The 27,111-nt window shown below is 42.5% G+C and overlaps 1 protein-coding gene across 3 annotated transcripts in view; it reads right to left on the bottom strand.

Moving 5' to 3' along the window:
- The window catches only part of man1a2 (mannosidase, alpha, class 1A, member 2), a 147,177-nt gene that overhangs the window by 64,770 nt on the left and 55,296 nt on the right, over nucleotides 1-27,111 (bottom strand). For all 3 annotated transcript variants that reach the window (XM_084545211.1, XM_084545212.1, XM_084545210.1), the window contains exon 5: nucleotides 12,747-12,865. In XM_084545211.1, the coding sequence (XP_084401337.1) occupies nucleotides 12,747-12,865 (119 nt within the window). The remainder of the gene's footprint in view (nucleotides 1-12,746; nucleotides 12,866-27,111) is intronic.

Below are 27,111 nucleotides of genomic sequence, written 5' to 3'. Positions count from 1 at the left end.
GTCATGAATCACAATAAAATAATGCTGCCAGTGTGTCAACTTCCCCCTACAGACCACAATGGTTTTGGCAGATTTGGCAGTGACTTTACAAAATAAAGTTGTGAAATGAGTTGATTTCTTTGGGACAGACAAATATCCTCAATGATAACTGGAATACAGAAAGATTGCACATATGGAACAAAACACTTTGCAGCCTATTAGACTCAAATGCTGGGAGATACCAAGGGCCAACCTCCTGCCACTTGAAGCTGGCCGCAAAAGTGAGTTAAAGCCCCACAGACCTTCATGTTAATGAAATTTAAAGCAGAAATGATCATTTTTACAGCCTGGTACTAATCTCTGTAGATAATTTTGCCATTAACAACAACTGTACAAGGGAGAATTTATATAACTTACTTTATTATATCAAGGCTCATGGTTATTTTGCTCTATTCTGTTGTCATACTTTTTAAATCCAATCAGCTTTCAGGCCTGACGTTGGAGCTGGAGCTTATCCCAGCTGTCGTTGGGCAAGAGGCGGGGTACACCCTGGACAGGTCTGCAGTCTATCTCAGGGCTAACACAGAGAGACAAACTCAAACTCAATTTAGAATCACCAATTAACCTAACGAGCATGTCTTTGGACGGAGGGAGGAAGCCGGAGTACCTGGAGAGAACCCAGACAGACACAGGGAGAATTGGGAGAATGATTTGAATAGGTGGAATAGGAATAGTTCATGTTTACCTACATATCTATAAAGCTCAATCTGAATGAGCTCACTTCACATTAAAAACATTCCTGAGCTGAGAGACGAAAGTGTGATATTGTGTGGCTTTAACATGTTGAACTGAGGCTGACCACTGACCAGTTCTCTCTTCTGACACTTGATGAGGAAGCTTTTAGTAAAAGTGAGACGTCAACAGTCACAGCCTGCTTCCGGTAAACTCTAGTTTATAGCTCAGCGCTGGTCGTCACCTAACAGTCCCCGCACGGCCTTCACCTCCAGCTTCCTTCATCTAACTTCGTTCTTAATTCATTCGAGAGGCTCTCATTACCTGTTGCCCTTTTCATCAATGCAAAGCGATGTCATGAATAGCCAGATATTGTTGCTGCTGCTGCTGGAAAGGCTCAGAAGCAGATATATATGCAGGAAACGGGCACATTTACGACCAGTATTATGTCTATCCGTAGATGTAAGGGGACCTTCACCATCACTTCTGGGACAAAAGGGACCATCTGCATTTGCATCTGAACAAGCCCACGTTGTTCCCCTTGGCTTTACATTCTAGCCTCAGCAAAAGACAGAGAGTGTAGCAGAACCTACAGTCGACCTTGAGTAGAAATGGTTTTTCACACGGTCAGAACATGTGATAATGCACAAGTGTCTCCTGCAGCTGGGTCCTGCCTCAGATGCCATGTGTTTGGTTGCGCTGTAAGTGTTGAATAGCGACTGTAAGAGGGAGGAGGTGCAGAGCAGCTCTCATGTCCACACCGCCTCTTATATGACTTTCTCCTTGAGTAGATCTCACTTTGTCCCACGAGTCTCGAGCACATGTCTCCAACCATGCAGGCTTTCTAAATAATAAAATCCTATATCAAGGCTGTAAATGACAGAGATTTATGTTTGTATCTTTTGAAATTTTACAAATTTTAATCTGGCATAACATTATGCCTCCAAAACAGTTGTGATTCATCAGAGAATTGACATGGGCCTTCTGAGGGTGTCCTTTGGTGCCTGGTAACAAAAGTGGGGGGCCTTTGAGGGGAGGGGCCTCTGTGGATCATCCCACAGATACTTGATCAGTTTGGGATCTAGTGGATTTGGAGGCCAGGTCAACACCTTGTGCTGTTCTTCATGTATTTTTGAGTTGTTACTAAAGCGGTCTTGATGGCTCCTTGATGGCTGCTACCATCAAGGAGTGTCATTGCTATGGGGTGGGGGTGTCTGGTCTGGTCTGGTCTAGGTGGGTGCTACATGTCTAAATAACATCCACACCAATGAATGCCAGGTCCAAAAGTTTCCCAGCAGAACACTGAATTGTCACAAGATGGTTAAAGTTATTTACTTCTCCTGTCAGTGGTTTTAATGTCGTGGCTGATCGATGTAAACTAAGCTATTTAATTGCACCTATTTCCCCGTAAACATGCAGATGAACAGGACGGGCTGCTGGTCATGACGTGGACACAGTACTAACAGGATGCGGCGTCGAACACTGACGAAGGGTGGGAGGCGCTCGTAAACCTGAAGGCCAGCTCTGTTCGTCAGCCTCCATCCGTTCGTCTGTCGGTCAGCCTCACTTGTAAGCAGTTTACGGCTGTAGTATAGGAGCACAGACCCCAATGAACAGCAGAGCTATAAAACAGCCCTGATTTAAAAAATGGCTGCAGTAAACACGGCCAGGGCAGAGAGGAATCACACAGGCTGACGCATGAGAGCTGCACAGGAATACGAGTTTTGATTTAAACCAATTATTTCGCTCCAAAGTGGACCGTATACTCCTTCATCATTCTCTGTGGTAGCTCTTAAACACTCACTTCTCTTTCAAACCTTCCTCTATTAATAATTTCCACCAAGGGCTGGTATAAACAGAAATGTGTCAGCTCATCTTTACAGGCCATTTCTTCTTTGTGTAGCTGCTGTCACAGATAATCAGTGTGCATTTTAATTGGATCCTGTCTTCCTTGCTCTTCCTGGAGTCTTGAGAATATTTTGATTAACTTTGACCCTGACTCTTTTCTGAGAGTGCGAGCTGAACGTGCAGATTGTTTTTCTTCAGTGAGGCAGAAATGTAATGATTATCTTCACCTGCAGATTTCATGGATGATGGGAGAGTAAGTATGTGAGAAAGAATGTGAGAACCAGCTTTGTCATGAGCTTGGTTTATACTCCCACCACGGAGCTATGCAGAGCGCACATTGTGTCCTACGCCGTTGTAAGCATTTATATTTGTGGGCTGGTGTGTTGGCGCCATTCTCTCAGCTGTGATCGGCCTTTTACTGAAACCACTGCAACTCAGAAAAGAGAGAAGACGTCTGAGTAGACGATGTGGAGACTGAAGGAGAGAGAAATTTCTGCACCGACGTGGACGAGGAAATGCATTTCAGACCAGTTACAGATGATGTGCAGGTCAGTCTATGGCACAGATCTGACGCAAGACCTTAAACCTGGGAGCACTCATATAAACTCACAGCCTTACGTATTTATACTGACCAACCAGTAACATCCCATCCCTCAAGGAAGGGAAGGAGTGATTGACAAGAAGATTTGAAAGAATATGCAGGGTAAGAGATATTCTGTTCTTTCTTCTTGAATCCAAACCTTGTCCTTGTTGTTATCAGGAGAATAAAAGCTCCATGACACACAAATAAAGTTTCTAATTTTCTGAGTCTTTGCTAAAGCTCCCGGGAATCTGCGAAATCTACGAATCTTGGTACTGGGCGGGAATGTCAGGGACAGCCCTTGACTGGTTCTCCTCATATTTATTAGATGGAAGGTTTTATGTTACTGTGAATAATTTTAAATCAGCAGTGTGTCATATGAAATATGGTGTTCCTCAGGGGTCGGTTTTAGGACCACTTTTATTTTCTTTGTACATGCTTCCTTTGGGAGCTTTGTTTCCATGGTGTCGCCTTCCACTTTTATGCAGACGATACCCAGATCTACCTGCTTTTTAACACATCAGACATGGGAACGTTCATTACACAGCCTGTATTATGTGCCTGTTTTTAAATTGAATATTTGATTTTTTTATGTTTTTGTGAAGCATTTTGTAATGTTTATTTGAAAAGTGCTATACAAATAAAGATTATTTTTATTATTATTATTTATTAAAGAAAACTGAAGAAATCCACAAAAGGCCAAGCTTGCAAACGGAATATTATTTGATATTTTACACTACCACAGTATTAATTTAGAAAATACTCAAAAGATCAAGTTGTAGTATTTTAATTAAAATCCTAAATCTGGTTATTGCTTTTAAACACTTTTGAACATTTTACATATACTTGTATATTTTATACATTCTACCTCACTTTTATTTTAGTTATTGACCCTTTTCTGGGTGTCCACCACCTATCTCTGTGTAATGATGCCACCAGGGATCATATTTCCCATAGAATAAATCTATCAATCCATCTATAGTAAGTGAGTAGATTTAAGTAGAGCTAAACCCTTGATTCTATTATCTCCATTTTGCACCTGCTCATATATACACAGTATACTGCATGTTATGTAATAAATCCATTTACAGAAGGTCTTTACATGCTAAACACTTTCAGCGTTCAGTCTACATGTAGCCGTGGTAATTCCTTTTCATTCACCCAGTACGTGCTGCAGACAGATTAAGTAAATGTCTCCACATACATAAAGTATCATTTCTTTTGTTTCACTCACAGCATGTGGCGTATATTCGTGTATTTTTGAGACGTGGTTCGTCTCAAAACTTTCACTAAAGCATGAATAAATGTCATGATAGGAAACCTATTAATGAACATGTCATCCAGGCGACTCCGCTGAAATATGAAATTCTGCCACCAGTGCCCTTCCAGGTGATGACAGAGGAGCAGGACAAATCACGTCTTTCACCTTCAGTAAGAAAAAACAGAGCGGGAGGGGACGAGAGAGAGGAGGCGTCTCATCACGCCAAACATGACGCCTTTCGCTGTGCAGGACTGCAAAAGCTCAGCAAACGACATGAAAATGAAATTGCTGAATGTAACTCATCTTTTCCGCCTCCCAAAGACCTTGAAGAACGACTCAAAAAAAAAAAGATCTTCGAGTCACATGTGTCAGGTGCTGGCTATGTTAGCTACAATAAAAATGTAAGGATTTGTTGCTCCTGTATATTTACATCTGGTAAATCAAACTGGGCTGAAAGGCCCTTGACAGGTAGCACTAATTTATCTCCCCATCTCTGCAGCATGTTCTCCGATCCAATCTTCACTTTAACCTGAGTTATTAGCGTGCGCTAGTTAGCGGAGTCTATTAATTTGGCGGATCTCACGATGGATGCAGACCTCGTGTCGACACATCCATCATCTCAGGGCAAAGCTGCAGTGCGGGGGCCCAACCGGGGGACACTGGAGAGTCCAACAATGACTCACTGCTTGGCTCAACCTGACATGGCAGCTATTTAATCATTCATTAGTGGCAAAGCCGGAGCTGGAGGAGGACACGGTGCTGGCAGGTGGGTGGCTGAACCGAGTGGTGGAGGAGCGAAAGGTTTAACGTATGCAAGAAAAAATGTGCATACATTTGTTAAAGGCAAATGAGAACCATAAAAGAGTTTTGAGGGCTATGGGTATTTGACAAACACAAAAACACAGACACGGTTTCTCCGTATTCACGTCAGATCGAGCTCTTTGAAATTATGTCAAGAGCATGTGTGGAATTTGGGCATGAAAAGAAACGTCATACGGCTGGCGTGACTGAGGAATTACAAGAAAAAGTACATTTTAACATAAATATGAATGAATCCGTTAGCCAGAACTGTCTGATTATTGTATGCCTGTCACTAAGTGTTTGTTGATCCATCAGTCTTCATTATAGTAATGTCACCAAGGTAATTATTTAGGCGAGAAGAACATCATGATAGCTGTAACATCACGTCAATGTTGATGCATCACAATCTTCATCACCAGCTATGGCGGCTTCTGCTGAATTTAGACTTTAGCCAAAGGCTGAATAAAAATCCTTTATAACAACAGACAACCGCTATGTACAAGCATCTCAGGAAAAACCATCTGACCTCAAAACAACGTGACAGCTACGTCAATATTTTGGAGTTTTTGCCTGACTGTTGGTTGGTGGTCGATGCGTGTGGTCATCACTGTGTCCTTTTAACAGAGGACACATTATTAGACCTGCAGAGACGCCTAAGAATAACCAATGACGTTGTTTGGTAAATGGATCGATTAGCGTGGAATACATGATGCATCATAATTTTTACCCCAATTATGGCAACTCCTGCTGCTAAGCGTACTGAAAACGACGCTCTATCCAAAAGAGCCTGAAGCCGATGTTTAAAAGTGGGAAAAAAAATATGAACTACCACAGCAGCAGCACAACCGCTATACACAAGCATCAAGCACCTGCCTACTGTCTGACCTCAACACAACAAGACAGCAGCGTCAATATTCTGGACATTGAGTTTTGTCTGACTGATGGTTGGTGGTCAATGCCTGGGAGATGTTGTTGTGTCCTCTTAACTGAGCACAAACAATGACGTCGATTGATAAATAGATCGATTTGCATCACATCTGTGGCAGCTCTTCCTGCCAGGTATGCTGGTAATGACTGAAAAACGTCTTAACCCAATAGTTAAAAGTGTGGGTATACTTTAAAACGGGACCCAACAAGATGAACACTTTAAACTATTTAAAAACTGCTATGTGTGAGCATCTCAACATGGAAGATCTGCAGGCTTTCCAACCTAAAAATTTTGGCTATTACATTGATCCTTTATCTTTTAAACAAGAACTCAACAAACGGCTCTATAGAGCAGATGCTAACGGCTAGCATGGCAGCACTGCTGTCCTGTAAGCGGTCTGTTTCTGCACATATGGACCTATTAAACTAAAATACATAGGTTTCTATTAACGTTACACTCTGAGTTGGTGCAACAAACCCTTAGCAGAAAAGTAATACAGCTGCTTTTCACAGAATACGGAAAGCAACACGTTTCTTAATTGCAATAAATAAATCACAGTAAAAATAGATTTCATGTTAAAGGATCTTACTATAAGACAATGACTTAGGAAATGTGTGGAAGTTAAATGTGTGGATTAAATGCTGCACACATTCTTTTTGAATTCTGCTATTTCTCCTTTGCATTTTTCTCTCTACCCAAACTCAAACCTACTTCAAGGTCAGTCCTAATCATAGACTGTATATAAATATGGACAACATCTCGCCACTTCCTTGTATCAGCCGTGCTATTTTCCCGGGGATGTGGGCGGCGCCATCTTGCGACTTCGAAGCCAGAGTCTGAAACTTATCCAAAAAAATATGACACTTGAACATGCATCAACATTATACTACAACATTATATTTTAGTGTTTTAGTTTGGCCCAAGTCCCATCCACTAACATGGAGGGGGTGGAGCTTATGACCTATACTGCAGCCAGCCACCAGGGAGAGCTCTACTTGCTTTGGTTTTGGGTTCTAATCACCAACTACAAACTGGTGAAAGAGAAAAGGGGCAAACTCTTCCTCTCTACAAAGACAGAACTTGTTCTAACAGCGATGGCAAACACGCAGCACTTGAGCTCGATGCAACGTCAGGGGAACTTGCACTCGTGTTTACACAGACGAGCGATTAAACTTGACAAAGAGTGATGCTTTTAATCTCCTAAATGGAAATCCAGACTATGGCCTCATTCCAGCCTCGGAGCTCCTAAAGGAGAGGCTCGATACGACTGAACGCTTGGGGTTGAACAAATCTTTGATATTCACAAGGGCCAAGCTTAATAACACATTGGCTGCCAATTACACAGCCCGACCACTGCAGGGTTGAAAAAATACCGCTGCCTACGAGCTGGGGAATTACCTGTTTTGTTTAAGGCCTGAGGAAAGAGCCGTGACCGTATTTCTAACGTTCAACCTAAGCTCTGTTAACCTCTCATGAACGTTACCGCGGCTAGAAGCTAATGCGCGCAGGTATAAGAGCATCAAACCGTTAATGAAAGCGTAGCGACACACCTCCTCCCTCCTCCTCTGGCTTGTTAGCAGGAGTTTCAGGTCTCATCCTCTCTTCTCCACCCTCTCTGCTCTCTAATCTCTCCTCTGCTGTGAAACCAAAAGCCTCTCCTCTCCCACCTCTGACTCTTATTACTCAGCCCGGGCATATTGTCTCATTTTCTCTTGTCTTTCTTATTTCATTTGTTTTGCATTTTATAATTCGCCACCGTTTTCTCGTCATTTTTGTTGGTAAGAGGAGTTTTATTACATCGGCCGTTCCTGCGGGGATTGTTGATAGCACTGTGCTAGAAAAGACACTTGCACTTTATTTAATGAATCCAAATGATTCTACTGTAAGATGACTGTGCTAATGATTGCTTTTTTTTGCTTTGATAACTGTGAAATTACCCTTCACATCAAATCTACCTTTTGCTTCCTTCCTGCCCTTTCTCTTTGTCACCTTTACGTCCATCTAAATGTCCCTTCCCCATTCCCAGTTTCCCATTTTTATGATTTATTCTATCTAATGCACTTTGTCTCTTTTCATTTTCCACTCAACCATCCTTCATTGTAGGGAAACCCATTTAGCAAATCCAATCCAAACTCCTTATTCCATGGTTTCAGCCTGAGCATTCAGACATGACACACACATATTATTTACCCATTGTTCATCTCAGTGACTGCAGGGACCTTGCAGGGCGGTCTCTGCATTAATTACTCAGATGGGTTGCAGGAGAGATGAGCCACAAAAAAGCCCCTGCTGGTCACCTCCAAAGAGATCGACCAGGAGAAGGTGTCTGCAGTTGCATGATCTTTTCTAATAATCATCTAGTTTAGAGGTTTTCTTGAGGGTTTAATCTCTTTTATATGCTCTTTTGCCAAATCATTAGGTACACTAGTGGAAAAAGTATGTGTTCTCATATGATAGTCCTGCACTACATCTTTGCTTAGCGAAGGTTATAATGTTCAGTTTACACAAACAGTAAATATGATGGTAAATAACATTGACCATCTTGTGGCAATATATTATGCTGGGAAACTTTTGGATCTGGCATTCATTGGTGTGGATGTTACTTAGACATGTCGCACCCACTTAGACCAGACCAGGCACCCTCCACCCCATAGCAATGACACTACTTGATGGCAGCAGCCATCTCCAGCAGGATGCAGCCACAAAAAACGTTTTAGGAACAACTAAAAAAAAAAACAAAAAAAAAACATGAAGAACAGCACAAGGTGTTGACCTGGCCTCCAAATTCACTAGATCCCAAACTGATCAAGTATCTGTGGGATTATCCACAGAGACCCCCCCCCCCCCCCCCCCCCTCAAAGTCCCCCCACTAACATTCTGTTGTCAAGACACCACAGGACACCCTCAGGAGGCCCATGTCCATTCTCTGATGAGTCACATCTGTTTTGGGTGCAACAAGGGAGATCTACGCAATCTTGGGATGTAGGGATGTAGGTAGGGAGGGATGTAGGGATGTAGGGATGTAGGTAGGTATGTAGGGATGTAGGTATGTAGAGATTTAGGTAGGTAGGGATTTAGGTAGGGATGTAGGTATGTAGGGATGTAGGTAGGTAGGGATTTAGGTAGGTATGTAGGGATGTAGGTATGTAGGGATGTAGGTATGTAAGTAGTGAGGTAGGGATGTAGGTATATAGGGATGTAGGTATGTAGGGATGTAAGTAGTGAGGTAGGGATGTAGGTATATAGGGATGTAGGTAGGGATGTAGGGATGTAGGGATGTAGGTAGGTATGTAGGGATGTAGGTATGTAGGGATGTAGGTAGGTATGTAGTGATGTAGGTATGTAGGGATGCAGGTAGGGATGTAGGTAGGGATGTAGGTATGTAGGGATGTAAGTAGTGAGGTAGGGATGTAGGTATATAGGGATGTAGGTAGGGATGTAGGGATGTAGGTAGGGATGTAGGGATGTAGGGATGTAGGTAGTGAGGTAGGGATGTAGGAATGTAGGTAGGGATGTAGGTAGTGAGGTAGGGATGTAGGGATGTAGGTAGTGAGGTAGGGATGTAGGTAGGGATGTAGGAATGTAGGTAGGGATGTAGGTAGGGATGTTGGTTGGTTGGATGAATGGATGGATGGATGGACAACTTTATTGATTATAATGTTATGCCTGATCGTGTATGTTGTAATGGCGTCAGAAAGGCGTTCTAAATAAATACTGAATGCCATGACCTTCATGGAGACAGGATTTAATGCAGTGTTCACTGGTGTACCTAATGAAGTGGCCGGTGAGTGCATACATGACACACCAGCTGAGCATTAGCTCCCTGGGAACGAGTCTGGTTAAATAACATAAAATCATATAATGAATGGGCTCAAGGTAAAGCCAGCTGTTCAGTCATTGCCTCCATGGCAACAACATACTTTGCTTACTGGGAGCATTCATGAGACAGAATGGGAACAAAAGTCACCAAAAAAAAGAAAGAAAAAATATCTTTCAGTTGTCTTATTATAATCCAGTACAGAGGTCTCTGTCTCTTCAGTCTGTTCATATATAGAAATGTCTTCTGAGACACATGGATGAAAAATAACAATATCTGTCTCCTAGAATTTAAAGAAAAGACAACCTCTCGTCAGCGTCTGTCCTTTCTTTCTTTGCTTTTCTGTTTCTGTTTTGTCTTCTCCTCTAATCTTCCTTCTTCCATCTCCTCCTCTCAATCAAACCTAACTCATCTTCACCCCGGCTGCTGCATTCCTTCTCTCCTCCTCTTTCCATCTTCATCCCCATTTTCTCCTTCCATTCCACTTCTCAACCGCCGTGATCCCGAGGTTAATTAGCCCTCCAGGAGTCAGCCTCCTTAGATCCCTGTTGCCTACCTGCTAGCTGCCCTGTGATTGCCTCAGCTGGGAGAATAACAAGCTAGGGGTGTCAGACGCCGACGCCGAAAGAAAGAAAAGGGAGCAGAGAAAAGAGGGGGAATGACAGGACGTGGGCACTGATTATTTGAGGAGAAATATAAATAAGACGGAGCCGAGCACAGATTAAATAAAGGAAGGTTAAGGACGGAGACGTAGGTAAGGAGAGGGAAAGGAGAGCTGTAAAACGGTGGAGGGATTAATGACAGGAAGCTTAGTTAGGTGTGAATAGATGTGAGCGAACCGACTGAAGAAAAATAAATGGTAATTATGGAGAAAAGGTTAAAAAGGAGGTAAAAGGAAGAGATGGACATAGCAGGAGATTGATGAGGGAAATCTGATAAATGAAAGAGGAGAGACTGAAGAAAATAAAAGAAAAACCAGGGGGAAGACTGACGACGAAGACAAACCAAAAAGGTTAAATGCTACTAATAAGGCGATGGGGGGGTGGTGACGGGGGTGGACGAGGATTGAAACGGGGAAATAAATGAGGAGAGCTGCATGGCTGATGGACAAGTGAGACGGAAACGAGAAACCGTTAACGGAGAGAAGAGAGGAAGGAGCGAAAATAGACCGAAAAGGACAAAATGACAGAGATGAGGGGGTGAGGGTTGGAAACAGACCTTCAGAAAGGAAACGGTGCTGAAACATTAGCTGCTGTCTTTTAGATCTGGAAACTGGGTGTTCATGCTAACTCGTAAACGTGTGGAACAATTCAGGAGATGTAATAAGAGAACGAGGTAACGCACGTCTGCTGTGGGTCGTGACAAGTTTTAGAAATGTTTCCTGCAACATTACCACTAGATTAAATATGTGGAATTGGTGGCGGAGCACATTGAGTCAGAGAAATCCCTCTGATTGGCTGATCATCTAAGAGATCGATGTGTTGAAAGCTACCTAGCTACTACTAGGTCTTCTGCTACTACAGCTTACTGCCACCTGCTGGTATGGAGAGTAACTTCCTTTCACTCATGTGCCAGCTGGTCGTTTGCTGTAGTGTTTGCGGTGTGTTCAAGTGCAACTTTTCAGCCTTCGTTGCCGGTAGTTCCTTCATGTGGGTCTGCTGTGTCCCTACTAGTGCTGGGTTTAAAGAAAAACTACATTATGGCGTGGTGGTTAGCATGTTAGCATCTCCTTGTGTCTGCGTGGGTTCTCTCCAGGTACTCCAGCTTCCTCCCACCGTCCAAAGACATGCTGGTTAGGTTCATTGGTGATTCTAAATTGGCCGTAGGTGTGAGTGTGAATGGTTGTCAGTGACCTGACCAGGGTGTACCCCCGCCTCTCGCCCGATGACAACCGGGATAGGCTCCAGCCCCACCGCGACCCTTCACAGGACAAGCGGTTACAGACAATGAATGAATGCCCATTTCCTGCATCCTCTCGTTCCAGCTGCAGGACAAATCTCGCTGGACGACGCAACGAGATTAGTAAAACATGCGAGGGAGATCCAAAACATGACAGAAGCTACAACCCTGAGAGCAGCGTCAGGCCTTAAAGCTGATTGGATTTAAAAAAGTATGACAACAGAGAAGAGCCGCACAAAGGCAAAGCCACGGCAAGATGTACCAACTAGAGGTACAATATTGTGGAAATACCACAACTCTCTGGAATCAGTGACAACATCAGTTCTAGTTTGAAGAGAAAAAGATTTTGAAGCTAAAGTCTCTCTTAGTGAATTGATAGTGAACCGAATCAATTGAGGAAATCAGTAATGACACCCAGCCCTAGTCCCAACCTTTAAACTGGCAGGACGGCTGGTTTGAATCTCACTTTGAATCTGAATATTTAATAAAACCTGCTTATTAGATATGATCTGATGGAGCTGAATGACTTGTTGGAAACCACGTCACAAAAGCAGCATGAAGTGAACTCATGAATCAGCCAGGGCCCCGTCAGAGTGGGTCAATTATCAAAGCGATTGGCCAAATTAAGCATTTGGCTTTGAATTTTGATTAATTAAACTAAAAAATCAGGAACAAGTAATTAAACTACAAAGTGTTCAATCCTTAAATGAGCCTCATTTAGCAGCAACAATGCCGTTCAAGTCTCATTGAAGTCTCTCTCCTCTTACAACTTCACTGCCTTTTGGGAAAATAATAGCAGGAACAAATATTATCAGGTGTAGGAGTCACTTAGAGTGTTGCTATTGCTCAACAACAACTGCTCCACACGTGTCATGTGTATGAAAGGAAGGCAGGTACACACCACGCCGAAGTCCAGGTTCTGTTCGATCCACTCCTGACCGTCCTTGAACTCCTCGTGCAGACCCATGATGTACAGAGTGTCCAAGGCGTCCACTATGGTCGCCCCTAGCTGAGAGTTACCTGTACAGGACACAGAGAAAAAGACACAGAAAACTCAGATTGATTCGTCCAATCAGGTAGAAGTATGGTAAAAACTTTGTTTAATAATAATAATAAGAAAAAAATACTATTGGACCTGGACGTTTGGGGAGGTTCAGGCATTTGTTGCAAAGAAAAATAAAAATCCAGATGAATGACGCCATTAAAAGCGGACTTGTCTGAATCAGAAGGTATACTAGACCCTGTACTAGTGAGAACAGGTTTTCCCATACAGTGTTAATGCTATGGCAGAACCGCCAGGGTCTAATTTACTCCGGCATGGTCTCCAATCGGAAATATTTTTGCTCCTTTCAAACAACGTCGTGCTTATGTTGTGTTTTTCCCATTTCTCCCAAAAGCACCTCTCCCCTCCCCCAAAACTGCCTCCCCCCAGACTCTCCACACACACCTGATCAGTACTGAATTTAACCTGACAGAGAAAATGATTTGTAAAACTCACGTAGCATGAGAAGCTATTTGTGTTGTTCACGAATAAAAATCGACTTTACCGCCACATTTTAAAACCCGATGTTTGTGCTCTTGATTTTTTTGACCATGGAGATTTAAAACTAGCTCAACTTTATTAGCACTAGCTAGCAAAGTTAGATTGCAAGTCAACTGTCTACCATTGGATTCATTCGCTGACACTTTATTCAATCTTACAGACGTTTGTCCACAGAATGCCACGTCAAAAAAAACTGCTTATGTTTAGTATTCCTGTAGATCAGGGGTGTCAAACTCATTTTAGTTCGGGGGCCACATACAGCCCAATTTAACCTCAAGCGGGCCAGACCCGTAACAGCAGCATAATAACCTATAACATCCCTATAATAACCTATAAATAACAACAACTATAGTAGTTATTTTTCATTGAAAAATTGCAGTCTTCTATGTAATTTTCGCACAATTCACGCTGCGGGCCAGATGAGCCCCTGTGGTGGGCCACTTTTGGCCCGCGGGTCGTATTTGACACTAAGGATGCACCGAAAAATTTCGTCCGAAAAAACGAAAATTCACTGTTGGGCCATTTTCGGCTGAAAATTGCTGCGGTTGTTGCTTGCATCATCACAACATCCTGTTTCGGCGATAAATTTTCGGCCGAAAATTCCCCCAAAGTGCATTTTCGTTTTTTCGGCAGAAAATTTTCGGACTTTTATCGCCGAAACAACACGTGCAAGCAACAACTGCAGCAATTTTCGGCCGAAAATTTAGTGGGAAACAATGGAGTACAATAGAGGATATGAAAGACAGAGGAATTAATTTGTGCAATGAAACCACCAGTGAGTGTATATTTCAGTGTTAAAAGTCAATGATGCTACGTTTTATATCCTCATTTCAGATCAGCATATACTGCTGCACTTCTTTAGTCCGTACAACACCCCTTCTTATCTATGACTCCATGCTAAAGGAGAGCATCTGGCTTCACGCAGGAGCCGCAGCATTATTATCATCATAGACAGGAACCTCGGAATCACTCTAAAAATACACCGCAGTCAGCCAGGCTGTGCTGATAGCGGGACGCCTTGGCCGTCTGCCGGACCCTGACAGATTGGTCCGACCGTTGGTGGAGCGGAGCCCCTCTCTGCTGCACCACACCATCACCCCCACCCCCTTCTACGCCTGTCACTTCCATCACCTGCAGGTACGCTTCAGGCGCCGGCAGTCACGTGACAGCACCAAGGCAAAGACAGAGGTCCGTTAGATTACCGAGTCAAAGATTATTACTGTGAGGGTTTGTGAAGCAGCTCTCTAATGCAAATTCATTGGCGTTATCAGCCGAGGACTAGCGGTCAGAGAAGCAGACTTGTAGGGGAATGTGTGCCCACTGCTCCAAGTTAATAAATGATTGATTATCTTAAAACGAAGCATTGGTTTTGTCAGTGGAGAATTTGGGGAAACAAATTTTCACAAATGTTGGGATTTGATTTGCAATTTCAAGCTTCAGTTTGTTGCTTATTGTGCTATCAAAAAAAATGCATACGTATATATTTCATACTGCAGCCGGGGCTTTTTCCAATCTCCAAAAATCACCAAAGTTTAACTTCACGTCACCCTGACTTTCCCCGTTGCTGCTGCCGTTCCCTACCTACAACTACTCTGCAACTCTTGTTTTCCTAACCTTGAGAAACTCTGCTCACTTTCACACCTGAAAACTCCCCCTTCTCCATCTCCTTTCTGCTTCATCACATCCTCCATCTTTTCATCTTCCCCTCCTTTTTCCTACCTAGCCATCTGCTCGTTCCCATTCATCACTGTCTCGCTGTGTTTTTCTTAATCTCTCCCCGATCGCTCCATTCACACCCTGATTCATGGACGCCGCTTCTTTTCTGTAAACGCCTTTCCGATTCATTTTCATGCCCTCGCTAACACCTCTTCTTCTTCTTTTTTTTTTATTCCTCTTGGTAATTCGCCCCGACCCTGCCTGCCTTTATCTGCCGTCAGCCTTCATACATCTGCTTGCACCGCTTCCCCGTCGCCGTCCACAACCTGAGCGCTCGGCAGCCTTTCAAACAACACCCGACAGTGTCACGTGAAGCTGAGCTGGCGCTTCCGAGAGGTGCGTTTATGGTTGCCAGGCGCTGCTTATCTGAGACATATTGGCCGGGATGAGGTTTATTTATTTGGGGAATCACGACCACACACACACGCTGAAAACTAAATAACACACACTCCCTGTACATACATGTACGCGCTCCTCCTTTGAATTCACACCACACACACACCTTCTCGCTACTTCAACTAAACTCTCCATCTATCACAATTTCACACACCTCTCTCTCTCTCTCTCTACCCCCCCCAACTCCACTCTCACCTCCTCCATTATATCTCTCTCTCAAACACTCAACGCTATCTTTCCCGGGCCCCTGTGCCAGTTTCATTAGGCGACAGGTTTTTAGAGCTCTCTCCGGCATGAATTCACACGAGGCAGGAAAACGTGACGCCATTATTCAGACTCCATCCCGCCTGTCTTGTAAACTGTCGGCTCTCGGATAGTGGGAGATGATGGAGAGCTCCGGTGTGTGTTGGGAGTCCACCGTGCACGCGCGTTTAGCCTGGATGCGTTGCATAAATTCATTTAGAACCAGAAAGAACCAGCGTTTTACGCGCGCGCGTCGAGGTTCGGGCGACCTCTGTGCAACCCTCCGCGCTTCCATCAAGCGTCCACGCATTGCTCTTCTTCCTCCTGCCTACGTTACCATTAAACACAGGGGCACTGTAACTCGGAGTCCCACCAGGGACGGCTTGGGAATGAGCAGTACTTTCTCGACACTGTCTGCTTGAGAATACTTAATTCTCAACAGATTTTTTTCCCCACTTCAAGACAGTAGTTTAAAAAGAAATGGGTTCACAGAGAGGTCTGCAGAATTCTCGCAAAAGATGCAGCAGTCGATTTTTAAGGAGAATATTCAGCGCTGTGACTAAAAGAAATGAAATTCCACGTGCTGAACAGTTTGGGGCAAAAGTCTCGGACACATTTATGTCACGTCAACGGAAACTAAGAAATATAGTTTTAGGAATTTGGCTGAAACAACCTTTGAAACACACAACACTAATACCAATTTCTAAGAAGAAAATCTGACCATGAAACAGTTACTAGAAAACATTTAGTGAATGTATGATTCAGTAACATTCAATGCACCAGCTCTGGTTAAACAGATCCTTGTAAATAATGAAGTCTGGAGAGAAAACTATGCAATGCCAGAGAGTTATGACTGGTCTCAGTCTTCCAGGTCACGGTACATCTGACAAAGACAACGAGACTTGTTTGAGTTTTCTTGAAGACCTTTTGCCTCTCATCCAAGTTGCTTCTTCGCCTCTAAATGACTGGTCGAGAAAACTCCACCACCAGTGATTTTAAACTGAAGAGGCCTTACAGACAGTCTAAGGGAGAGAGAAACCGCTTTAAAACATCCTAAATGCGTCTTACGTGACAGCAATCCAACCCTGTGCTTACCGGGATAAAATCAGAACCGCTTTGTCAGACTGATATAAGGAGTTCATTTGTATAATTAGCTGGACATTTATTAATGTGGTTTCAGGGGATTAGTCACACATGTCGGCCATGTAAAAACATTCCCAATTGAGCCGTGAAGGATTGGTAGAGGAAAGACTGGTGGTTTAAAGTTTCTCTTGGAGATGTCACTAAATCTTGAAAAATCATATTTGGCTGGTGATCCCACGCATGGAAGTACCAGACTGACCACTGAAATAGCCATTATGGCTCCATGTTCATTTATTTAGACAGTGGCCTGGTCTGTTTAAACCAAAAAAAAAAACATCCCAGGGGTGTAACCAAGATGGCTACCCAGCGGCCAGACTTTGGTAACACTTAAATAAAAGGTACGTGTAGGAAAACACAAGCTGCTGACAGACCAGCCATTTGATATTTGTGTAAAGTAGAGCTCAAATGAATTCATCATGAGTGACAAAGATCTATAAAGACATTTATAAGTCCATAGTTTGAGGCCTGGATTCAACAGCCACAAAGGCCCACACAGGGCTATTAGATCTTTGATATAGTTTGGGGCTTGGTTGTCGCAATCCAACAATAACCACGTTGTCCTTTTATCTTCAAGCCAATCTTTTAGTCTTTGTTTCAACATGTTGGTCTTTGTCTGATTAAAAAGTGTGTAGGACCACCGCCACAGCTTGCTCCTCGTCTGCTGCTCCAGGTCCATGGTAGCACTTCAGTCTGTTTTGTAACAAACCCCGCAGCAATCCTCAAAGCCAAGGCAACTCTCTGGGCCAATTCTGGCTGGCTGGCTGGTCTGGCAATGGGAAACCTGTTACCAACTTATCTGGCAGCAGACTTTAACATCTGTTCTGTTCTGTTTTCTGCCTGAGAGGGTTACTGGTCGGACTGTGACTTCCACTCGCGATGAGCTCCCTGGCCAAGCCCCAGGCCGATCGTCTGTTTCCAGGCCCGGCACCAAACAGCCTCAGTCAGCGCTGGTTTTACTGTAAAGTCGTTTGAAGGAATTCCCTTGTTTGTACAGTGAAAAGAAATAAACTTGTGCATGTACAATGTAGAGCTGCAGTATGAAAGCACCATGCCAACAGAGTTCTGAAGTTCAGAGCTACATCTGGTAGGCCTGCGTTGTACGCAATATGTCCAACTGAACAGAGCTCCACGGGCAAAGCCGGGATTATAATGAATCACACGGCACAAATCCACAGGCTGAATAGTACACCAAGGGTAAATCCCAATAATACTCATACTTGATTCCTCTGCAGAGTTGCATCTATGGTTATCTTGTCATTGTAGGGTCTACCTGGCATTATTATCCTCTGTGGTCAATGGTTTCTGTCTATGGTTTGGACAGATTCTCAAATACATACTTGACATCATTATCCAAGCTTCTTTGGTGACCGTGAAAACGTGATAATCAGCTGACAGATTGGCGTTGAGGCAAAAATACCAGAAGACCAAGGTTTAGATAGAAAGGCACAAAATTACTGAGTACAAATTCCCTATCTCTTTTGGTGCTTTCTGTGTTTTTGGTGCTATAAATTAAATATATGGGATTATAACAAACTGGAAATCATACTGCTTTTGAGGAAAAGGAAAGGAAAAAACCACGGTATCCAAATTATCCATCTGTTCCAACTGTAATAAATGGGTTCTCAGCTGGTAACTAGAGAAATTAAGGTCATTTTTTTTTTTTCATTTTGAGCACTTTTACTGCAATCTACATCTTGAATTGTCCAATTTTGTATTCCCTCTTTTGTAAAAGTCTAAAATATCTAGCCAGCTGTCAGGGAAGTGCAGATCTATGATGCTGACAGAAATAGAAAGAGTAACTTGAGTTTATTGACAAGAGGAAATGATGGTAGAGATGTGAAAGTGTGAACAACAGTGGGTACGGTCAAGTTTAGCCTGAGAAAGGTCAGCAAATCCTTCAAAATCCAGCAGTATAAACATAGAGGAATTTGCTCTATTCAGAAGTGATCAGAGTCACGTATACATTCAGAAGGTTTAAAAACAATGAAGAAAGAGAAAGGTAGAACGAACAGCTTTCAGTTGCCTCCAAAGCTCCCTGCACTGTGCTGAAACAAATCTCTTGAGTCTCCAGGAGGCTGGTTATATTAATATTTATCAAAAGTGTAACAGCTTCTGAGTTATGTAGAGCTGCACGGTGGAGTCGCAAACAATTATTCAGCACCACTACTTTGCTGACTCCAGCATTGATCATCGCCTGGTTATATACGCGTAGTAGATAGACAAAAAATAAATAAATTAAAAAATAAAATAAAGCCTCTGGGTACAGACTCACAATTTAATGGCTTGCATGAAACATCCCCATTTTTCTACTCTGTTCAAGGGGCTTATGCACATTCCTGCTGGACTCAGCAGCAGGCAAATCCTCCTGTTTCCTGCTGTCCAATTTGGCACCGGCAGCCCTACTGAAATATTTATCTGAAAGGAAAGAGGAGAGTACGGGAGGGCCACGTCAAAGAGTTCTGAAGGGAAACTTCAAGTCTGGGTGGGAGTAGAACTCAATTCACTCCTTAAGTCTTTCTTTTTATGCGCTGCAAATGTGCCGGAGTTTGCAAAGTTAGAAATTATGGAATGGGCTCCGTCATCTAAATGGAGATAACAACCTGTGCTAACGGGAGGAGATCATGCCTGAAGTTGGTTTAAGAAGGCGTCAGTAACTTGAATAAAAAGAGAATAATAATATATTTAATAGATTTGTTTAAGATCCTCAGTGTGTTAACTCATCATAAACAATACCAGATGAAGCTAGGGCTGTCAATTCAATTCGATTCAATTATTTACAGATATTTCCATTTTTAATTTATTTTACTTCAAACCAATGTTGTTATTGGTGGCATTTCCACAATATTTTACATCTAGTTGTCACATCTTGCATATGGCTTTGCTTTGGTGCAGCTTTTCATACTTTTTAAATGAACTTCTGTAGTAGTTTTGGATCTCCTTCACACGTGGACTAATCTAATGCAGATTTCTGACACGAGAGTGCAGGAAATAAACCAATCAGAGCTTTCAAAACAAGACCGATTTGATTCAGAAAATGGACACATCCATCTTAAATCTTTCCCCAGTTGGAAGGAATGCCAAAAGTGGCTTAAAATGACTGAACCCCCAACCCAAACATCAAAAGTGTTTAAAATCTGTATACACGCTTTGTTAAATCACACAGCTCTTCATTGTAGCACAGCCGCTATGCGAGAGCACCTCAACAGAGAAGATCCCCTGCCTTTCCGACCTCAAAGCGAAGACAGCGACATCTGTATTTGGATTATGCTAATGGTTAGCATGCTAACGCTGCATTACATGGCATTTACATGTCTGTTTCTGCACATATAAACCTCTAAAACTAAACAATGTACATTTCCATTAGCGTTACGCTATAAGCAACCTTTAGCAGATAAATAGTACATCAGTAAAAACCATTACAGTCAAATTATACACAACACTATGTAAGGGTGAATCTGGTCTAATTAAACAAATTGTAACTTTTGTTGAGTTTTAAATGGATTCTTCATTCATAGATTTTATGTTATAATTGCTTGTAGCAGCCCTAGAAGAATCATGATTTGTAAGTTTTGATCAACATGGCGTACATGATACTGACAAGGAAATCTTCTCTGCTACGAACTGTGCTCCCTACGTTACACTATAACACTTAACCAGCCCTGCCCTGTTAATAGAGGAACCAAGATGCTGCTTTACTTCCATGTCCTCTGCTTGGACCATCAACTTTTATTAAGTTTTATGTAGCATGGCTTGCAGGTTTCTAATCATTACATAGTGCTGCTGAGTTATCATAATATTATTCATGTTGCCATTAATTGAGAGCCGTTTGCAGGTTTAAAGACTCTCTAGTGGGCTTCCCAACCTGTACAGCATATATCATGGATTGGATGAGGAAAAAAACAAACAGACTCATTAGCAGGATGTCTTCAGGACATATGAGGGGTCCCCCTTTGAGTACAAGCAAACATTAAGTGCATTAAACGTCATTACTACATTGATGTATGCTTGCTTTGTCTACACTTGCTGGAAATCATAGCAGCAGCAAAAGTCATCAGATATTTCAAGTAGCAAACTTGCCTACAGCTTGACAAGCACAGGAACAGTAACTAAGAGGGATGCGGTTTACTGAAGGGTCACATGAATATCTCACCGTCTTCCCCTTTTCAAACCCAGATCTCTGTTTTCCCCTCATTCTCCTTCAATCATGTAGGAAGCAGCCTTGGGCCCTGCAGGCAATCATTGCGAAGTGATCATCAGTCAAACCCTCTCATCCCACCCCACCCTTCCCTACTGCCACAGTCATCACGACATCCAAGTCTACGCATTGTGTTGGTCCTTTCAAGGGCATCACCGTTTTCTGTTAGGCAGCGTGTCACTTTGACTCTCATCCGACAAGGGGAAAAAAAAAATTCCTTTCAATTATTGAGCAGGTGTTAACCACCGGAACACAATTTTACCATCAGCTGCAAAACCATACGTTTGTGTCGAGGGAGGTTTTAATCAAGGCCGATGGAGGAGCTGCGGCTTTGAGTTTATAAATGTGAAAGAAATGGGGGGGGGGGGAGTTCCTGGGGGAGTGATACTTCATCAACCCCCACATTCCTACAGATTAACGTAAGTAGAATTTAGTAGAAATGTATTTAAAAATCTTTAACACCAATAAAAATACAAACAAATCAGCCATAACATTCAGGACACCCGTCTAATTTTGTGTCAGCCCTCCTCTTGTTGCCAGAATAGCCCTCATCCACAGTGCCATGGACTCCTCTAGACCTCTGAAGGTGTGCTGTGGTATCTGGCACCAAGACGTTAGCGGGCAAATGCTTCAAGTCCCGCAAGTTGTGAGGTTGGACGTCCACGGATGAGATTTGTTTGTCCAGCACATCACACAGATCTGGGGAAACAGAGGCCCATTGGATGAATCTAATGGAGGAATCCTGCTGGAAGACTCACCACTGCCATCATGAAAGGGTGAAGATGGTCTGCAACGATACTCAAGGACCCAAGGTCTCACAGCAGAACACTTATTCTGCCGGCTTGCCTTTTTCCCCCTATAGTAAATCCTGGTGCCATGTACTCCCCCAGGTAAGTGATACGCATGCACCATCCAGGTCACCTTCTACCATACTGGTGTCCTCAAAATCATAGACGATTAGCTGGATTTATACACAATAAACCAAAGCAGGAACCACTGCTTTTTGGCTGGTTTACACTTGCAGACTCAGGATATAACCAGACCAAATTCTGTAAGCCGTTTCTTATTTGTATATGCTTTGAACATCGTTCCACGTTCGTCAGCAACTCCTACACAATCTGTGTCATCAGTTATAAGTAGAGAATCTGTGAGTAAGACTTTATTTAAAAAGAGGATTTCCATTTGCAATGCAATTCCAATGATTTGCATTGCATTTCCATTTGCTGTCATTGAAGTTAAATTGTACTCAATGAATGCTAATTAATGGGAGAATATAGTAAAAAACATCTTTCCTAATTACACTCTATGAATCTAAACTCTTCGCATAATTTGCTAAAATTTCAAACTTTGAAATTGGTTACTCAATCATTGCCTTTGTGTTCAAATATGTCGTCAGTATGTTTTAATAAAATGTACGAGGAAAAGGTCTGTTCAACAAAAGATTAATCAACTACTCTGAAGAAATATAATAGTTTGTTGCATCCCTAATCCCAGCAGAGCCTATATTACACAACATTGTCTGCTACTATCTTGTCATACATGTGTATTCATGACGTATTAAAGCATAAAAACTGACAGTGGCTTCCAGATAAATAACGATTAGTCCTTACTGGAATCTTCCTTGATAAAAAATGTATATATTAATGGAACCGCGAGGTGCTTTAGATAAAAGCCTCCCACTGGCAGAAAGCTGCAGCCATAAAATTAAAGATAAGCATTCAGGAAGTGCTATAAGTACTGTCTGCGGGTTATTCAATAGTTCAATCAATCCTTTCCAACAATGCACACAGTGGGCGCTTTATTCTAACATAGACTAACAGACTTGAGCCTGAAACAACTCTCACATCTCAGCTTTGAGCAATTTCACTGCTGATTTGCAAACAAGATAAACCCACATTAGTAGCTTTGAATTAATAATAACCGCATTAAATGAGAGAAACACATTAACTTAACCAACAGAACAGAACAAACGTGGAAATGACGGCAGCAAAGAGTCACTGATCTAAACATCTTTGCAGTGGAATAACTAATCACTTCCTATGTTAACTAGAGCAGTTGCATTGTTTTTGTGTGAAGCTCCTAACTCACTGAGGATTTGTTGCTGCGCATGGATGTTCTTTTATATGACGCATTAGATATGCCGGCCTGTACAGTCGAGAATTAAGGTTAATCCACGATACAAGGTGTGGGCCTTGTATTGTGGCTTGCCAGACTTTTCCAGCCACACATAAATAAGTCGTTCCTGTTGTCGTGCTCTGCTATGCCTAAGTTCCTGGTAGCCACCCACGGGTACACCGCGCTGGTGTCACAGGGGAAACTTCGCTCCAGGATGCAATGCGCCGTTTCGCCTTGGGAGCCAATCATGTTAAGACATGACCTAGATGCTCAAAGGACGCGAGTGCAGTTACATGACTGCAAGTGTGAGCTCCGTGGTTAATACAGCATCGACAAAAACCCCGTAGATGCGCTTTGAGAAAGAAGGAATATCCCTAAAGCTCTGCACAAGATTACGCTACTATATTGATTAGAAAAGCTGGAAATGAAAGTAGGGTTTTATGTGGTATTGAGGTTCTGTGAGGTATTACACAAACAGGATCTATACTGAGTCACTTTGGATGATGTTGCTGTTTGAAAAAAAAGAAAAAAAAGACACTCGAAGCAAATGGTTTTTACCTCACGGCCGTATGTATTTTTACTCGAAACTGAGTGTAAGGTGAGCTTCAGATCATCTCTATGTGGGCAAACAGCCAAAGCAATCTTATAATGGAAGAAGCGGGTGTCATGAATAATGAGTAAGCTGTCTCATAGCGCTGGGCCAGGTGTCCAAGCTCCATCCCGGTTTTGCATCATCATCTCCTCCTCACAGGCCTGTAGCAACCGCACGCCCAAGGCGCTGGGTGATATCGCTTACCGTGAGCGCGCCAGACTGCCTCTGGGAGAAAGCCATGCGCCGGAGATGTGAGAGATTCTCCAGTAGCAAGTTTAGATTAAAATCATCAGACTGAGAGCTTTCAGGGAAACCAATAAAGCAATAACAGCCACTAGGGAGAGTGTGTGTAGGGCAGGCTTACCGACTCAACGCTGGATTCCCTCATGTGCTGGCAGATTAAATCCCCTGAAATTACCGCAATAAGGTCACTCAAAGCCACAGGGTTTTAAGGAAATGTCAATGATCTGTTACTCTACAGTGGAAAATATTTGTAACAAGTTAAGTCTGGTGAAATTTCGAGCTATTAAAGTAATAATGCAATAAAGTACAACAAAATCCCCCAAATCTGGACGTTTAAGCAGCCTGGATAACTGAATGTTCTTCCTTGATAAATTACTCATATGGTTTGTTAATTATTAAACTAGTTTCCATTTAATTTTCTGTTGAGTAACCGGGTTATGTTGCACAGGACTAGAGGAGCTTTGTATTGATGGTTCCAACTTCCTTCCATAAGAAGATTAAACCCCTCTAACCACAAAAAAAGGGACAAAAAGCCAGCAGTGGTGTAGACTTCCACTCATGGCTGACCTGTGTCCCCGGAGAGCATTTTCCAGAAAACCCTGAGGAGTGTTTTTTTTTTTAATGGTCACAGACTGTACTGTCCATCCACGATAAACAAGACCACTTCCGCTTCTGCTGGTAAAGCCCGACCTTTGCTTTGACTGACCGGAGATCTCTGGAAGTGCTTTCAGCGTGAATCAATGGTAGCTGATGTTATGATTAATTCTATTTAAATTCTTTATATAGGAGTATATCGAGTAGGGCTGCAGTGGTGTGGCAATATGAGTATAATCTATATTCCACTTACAGAACTAATTCACAAACCATTTGGACATCAACCTTCAAACCTTTTAAAGCAAACTTCAGTCTGTGATGCCAGCTCCATCCAAGGCTGTAGATATATATATATATGTGTGAGTGTGTTTTTAGACCGTGCAAGTGCTCCACCTAACCCAGCATGAACTGTATTTCCTTTACAAGGCCGTGAGTTATCCATGCTTGAACCACGTGCCCTCAAGACAAAAGCTGCGTTAGTATCTGTACTCGAAATCAACTCGAGCCATTCTCTGCAGAACAGAGAGAAAGAGAGGGGGGAAAAAAAAAAATAGTGAACTCAAGGTTATCTGAGCCTGGTGCCACAGAGAGAGGCCCTGTCCTCTGGTTAGCATTCTGCCCTCTCCTCTTCTATCGAGACAGTTTAAATCTGTGGCTTCACACATTTCCCACCTATTTCGTGAGTGTCGATTAATCCTTTGGTCGAAGCAGAAATTCCTTTCCGTTCACAAATGTTCTCACGTATTTTAACATGAAATCTTTTATCCACTGAAACTATTCATCATGAGAGTCCAGATCTATTCAGCGCTGACCTTATTAGAAATAATTAGCGCAATTATTAAAAATACTCTTTCAATTAGAAAAGAGAATGTTGAATGTGATTTAACTTCAATGTCTGATGGCATTGCTGATAGCAGCTGAAAACGCAGCGGCTGTTATATTATATTATTCTGATGAAGGTTGCTTTCACCCGCTTGAAGCGTAACGCTAACGGAAATCAATTTTTTTTAGTTTTTTAGTTTTCTAGGTTTATATTAACTGCTAACAAGTTGTAAAATGCTCTGCACCAAGCTCGCCATTAGCATTTGCTCTAGAGAGTCTTTGTTGAGTTCTTGTCTAAAACACAACAGACGAGGACACAACTCCCAGGCAACGATCCAGATCCATTCATTTCGTCCCGTTTTTTAAGTCGGGAAGTCAGCGATTCTTCTTTGTCGAGATGCTAATGCATAGCGGTTGTGTAATTGTGGTTTGTAAAGAAGTCCCACACTTCTAATGTTCTAATGCCTTAGATAGACTTTAATGATCCCCAAGAGAAATTGCTTGGTCACAGTTCAGTTACAGAGAAAAAAAACTGCTAGCAAAAATAAAAATGGTAGAAATACAAAAAAAGTTCATTTCAACATGACTGCAAATGCAAATTGACATGTTAGATTTTGTCTAAACGTTGTGGCAGCCTTTCATCATCGCGTACCGACGTAGGCTTCACTTAACTAAAATATCAACATGGTATAAATCCAAATTTCACCCTTTGAGTCTTTGTGTATGTGCGTCTCTCTGGTACAAGTGGTCAATACTACAAGCAACAGGAGTCTGCTGCATCTCCAATACCTCGCCTTCTCTTTTCTGTTCTATTTCAAAACACAAGCACACACAATCAATAAGTATAAGTTGTGTAGGAAGACAGGATATGCCTCATCAATAATGGAAGTGTTTTTTTTTTTTTTTGGTGAAGAGTGTGATGCTTGATTCTTTGCCTTTTGCCTGGCTTGTATTTTCACTGGCCACCCTGCGACTATTAATCTGCAGATACTCCAGACTCAGTCATTACCAGGACACACAAACACAAACAGCATCCATCTACCGTTTAGCAGCGACTCATAAAATAACGCAGGCGCCTTTGGCCAATTTACCAGATGGAACATTCCTATTTGACACAAAAGCCTCATGAGCATGCATCCTCACACACATCCGGCAACCTCAGGCACAAACACACACATGCAGAAACCCAGACACAAAACACACAAATCAAACTGGCAACTCATAAACGCTCCGACAAACAAGCATAAAATAACATATTCACGTGTTTACATTCGCACCGAGACATCAAGACCAATAAGAGACTTTGGACGGCATTGCCAACACTGATTATTTGAATTTAAAGATATACGGTTATCTCAAGAATATACAAAACCTCTGGTGAGCACAAACACACACATAGAAGCAGTCAACAGTGAGTCAAAGGCACACTAATATGATGGACATTACCCAGTGCGTCTAGCACAATCAGAGCAGGATGTGTGTTCATTAATATCATCTCTGTAAAGCTGTGGCAGCAGGCTGCAGATCTGTAGACGTTTTTGCACCAACCTCATCCACCCTGACAGCAATAATACAACAGAAGAAGACATGCTAACGCCTGACAGCAGCAGAAGAAGAAGAAGAAGACAGGATGGCTGTAGAGAGGATACTGTATGAGCAAGTGT

The sequence above is a fragment of the Chelon labrosus genome (genome assembly GCF_963514085.1).
Source record: "Chelon labrosus genome assembly, chromosome: 5".
Lineage (NCBI taxonomy): Eukaryota > Metazoa > Chordata > Actinopteri > Mugiliformes > Mugilidae > Chelon > Chelon labrosus.
The sequence above is the reverse complement of the archived record's forward strand: the minus strand, read 5'-3'. Positions and strand labels throughout refer to the sequence as shown.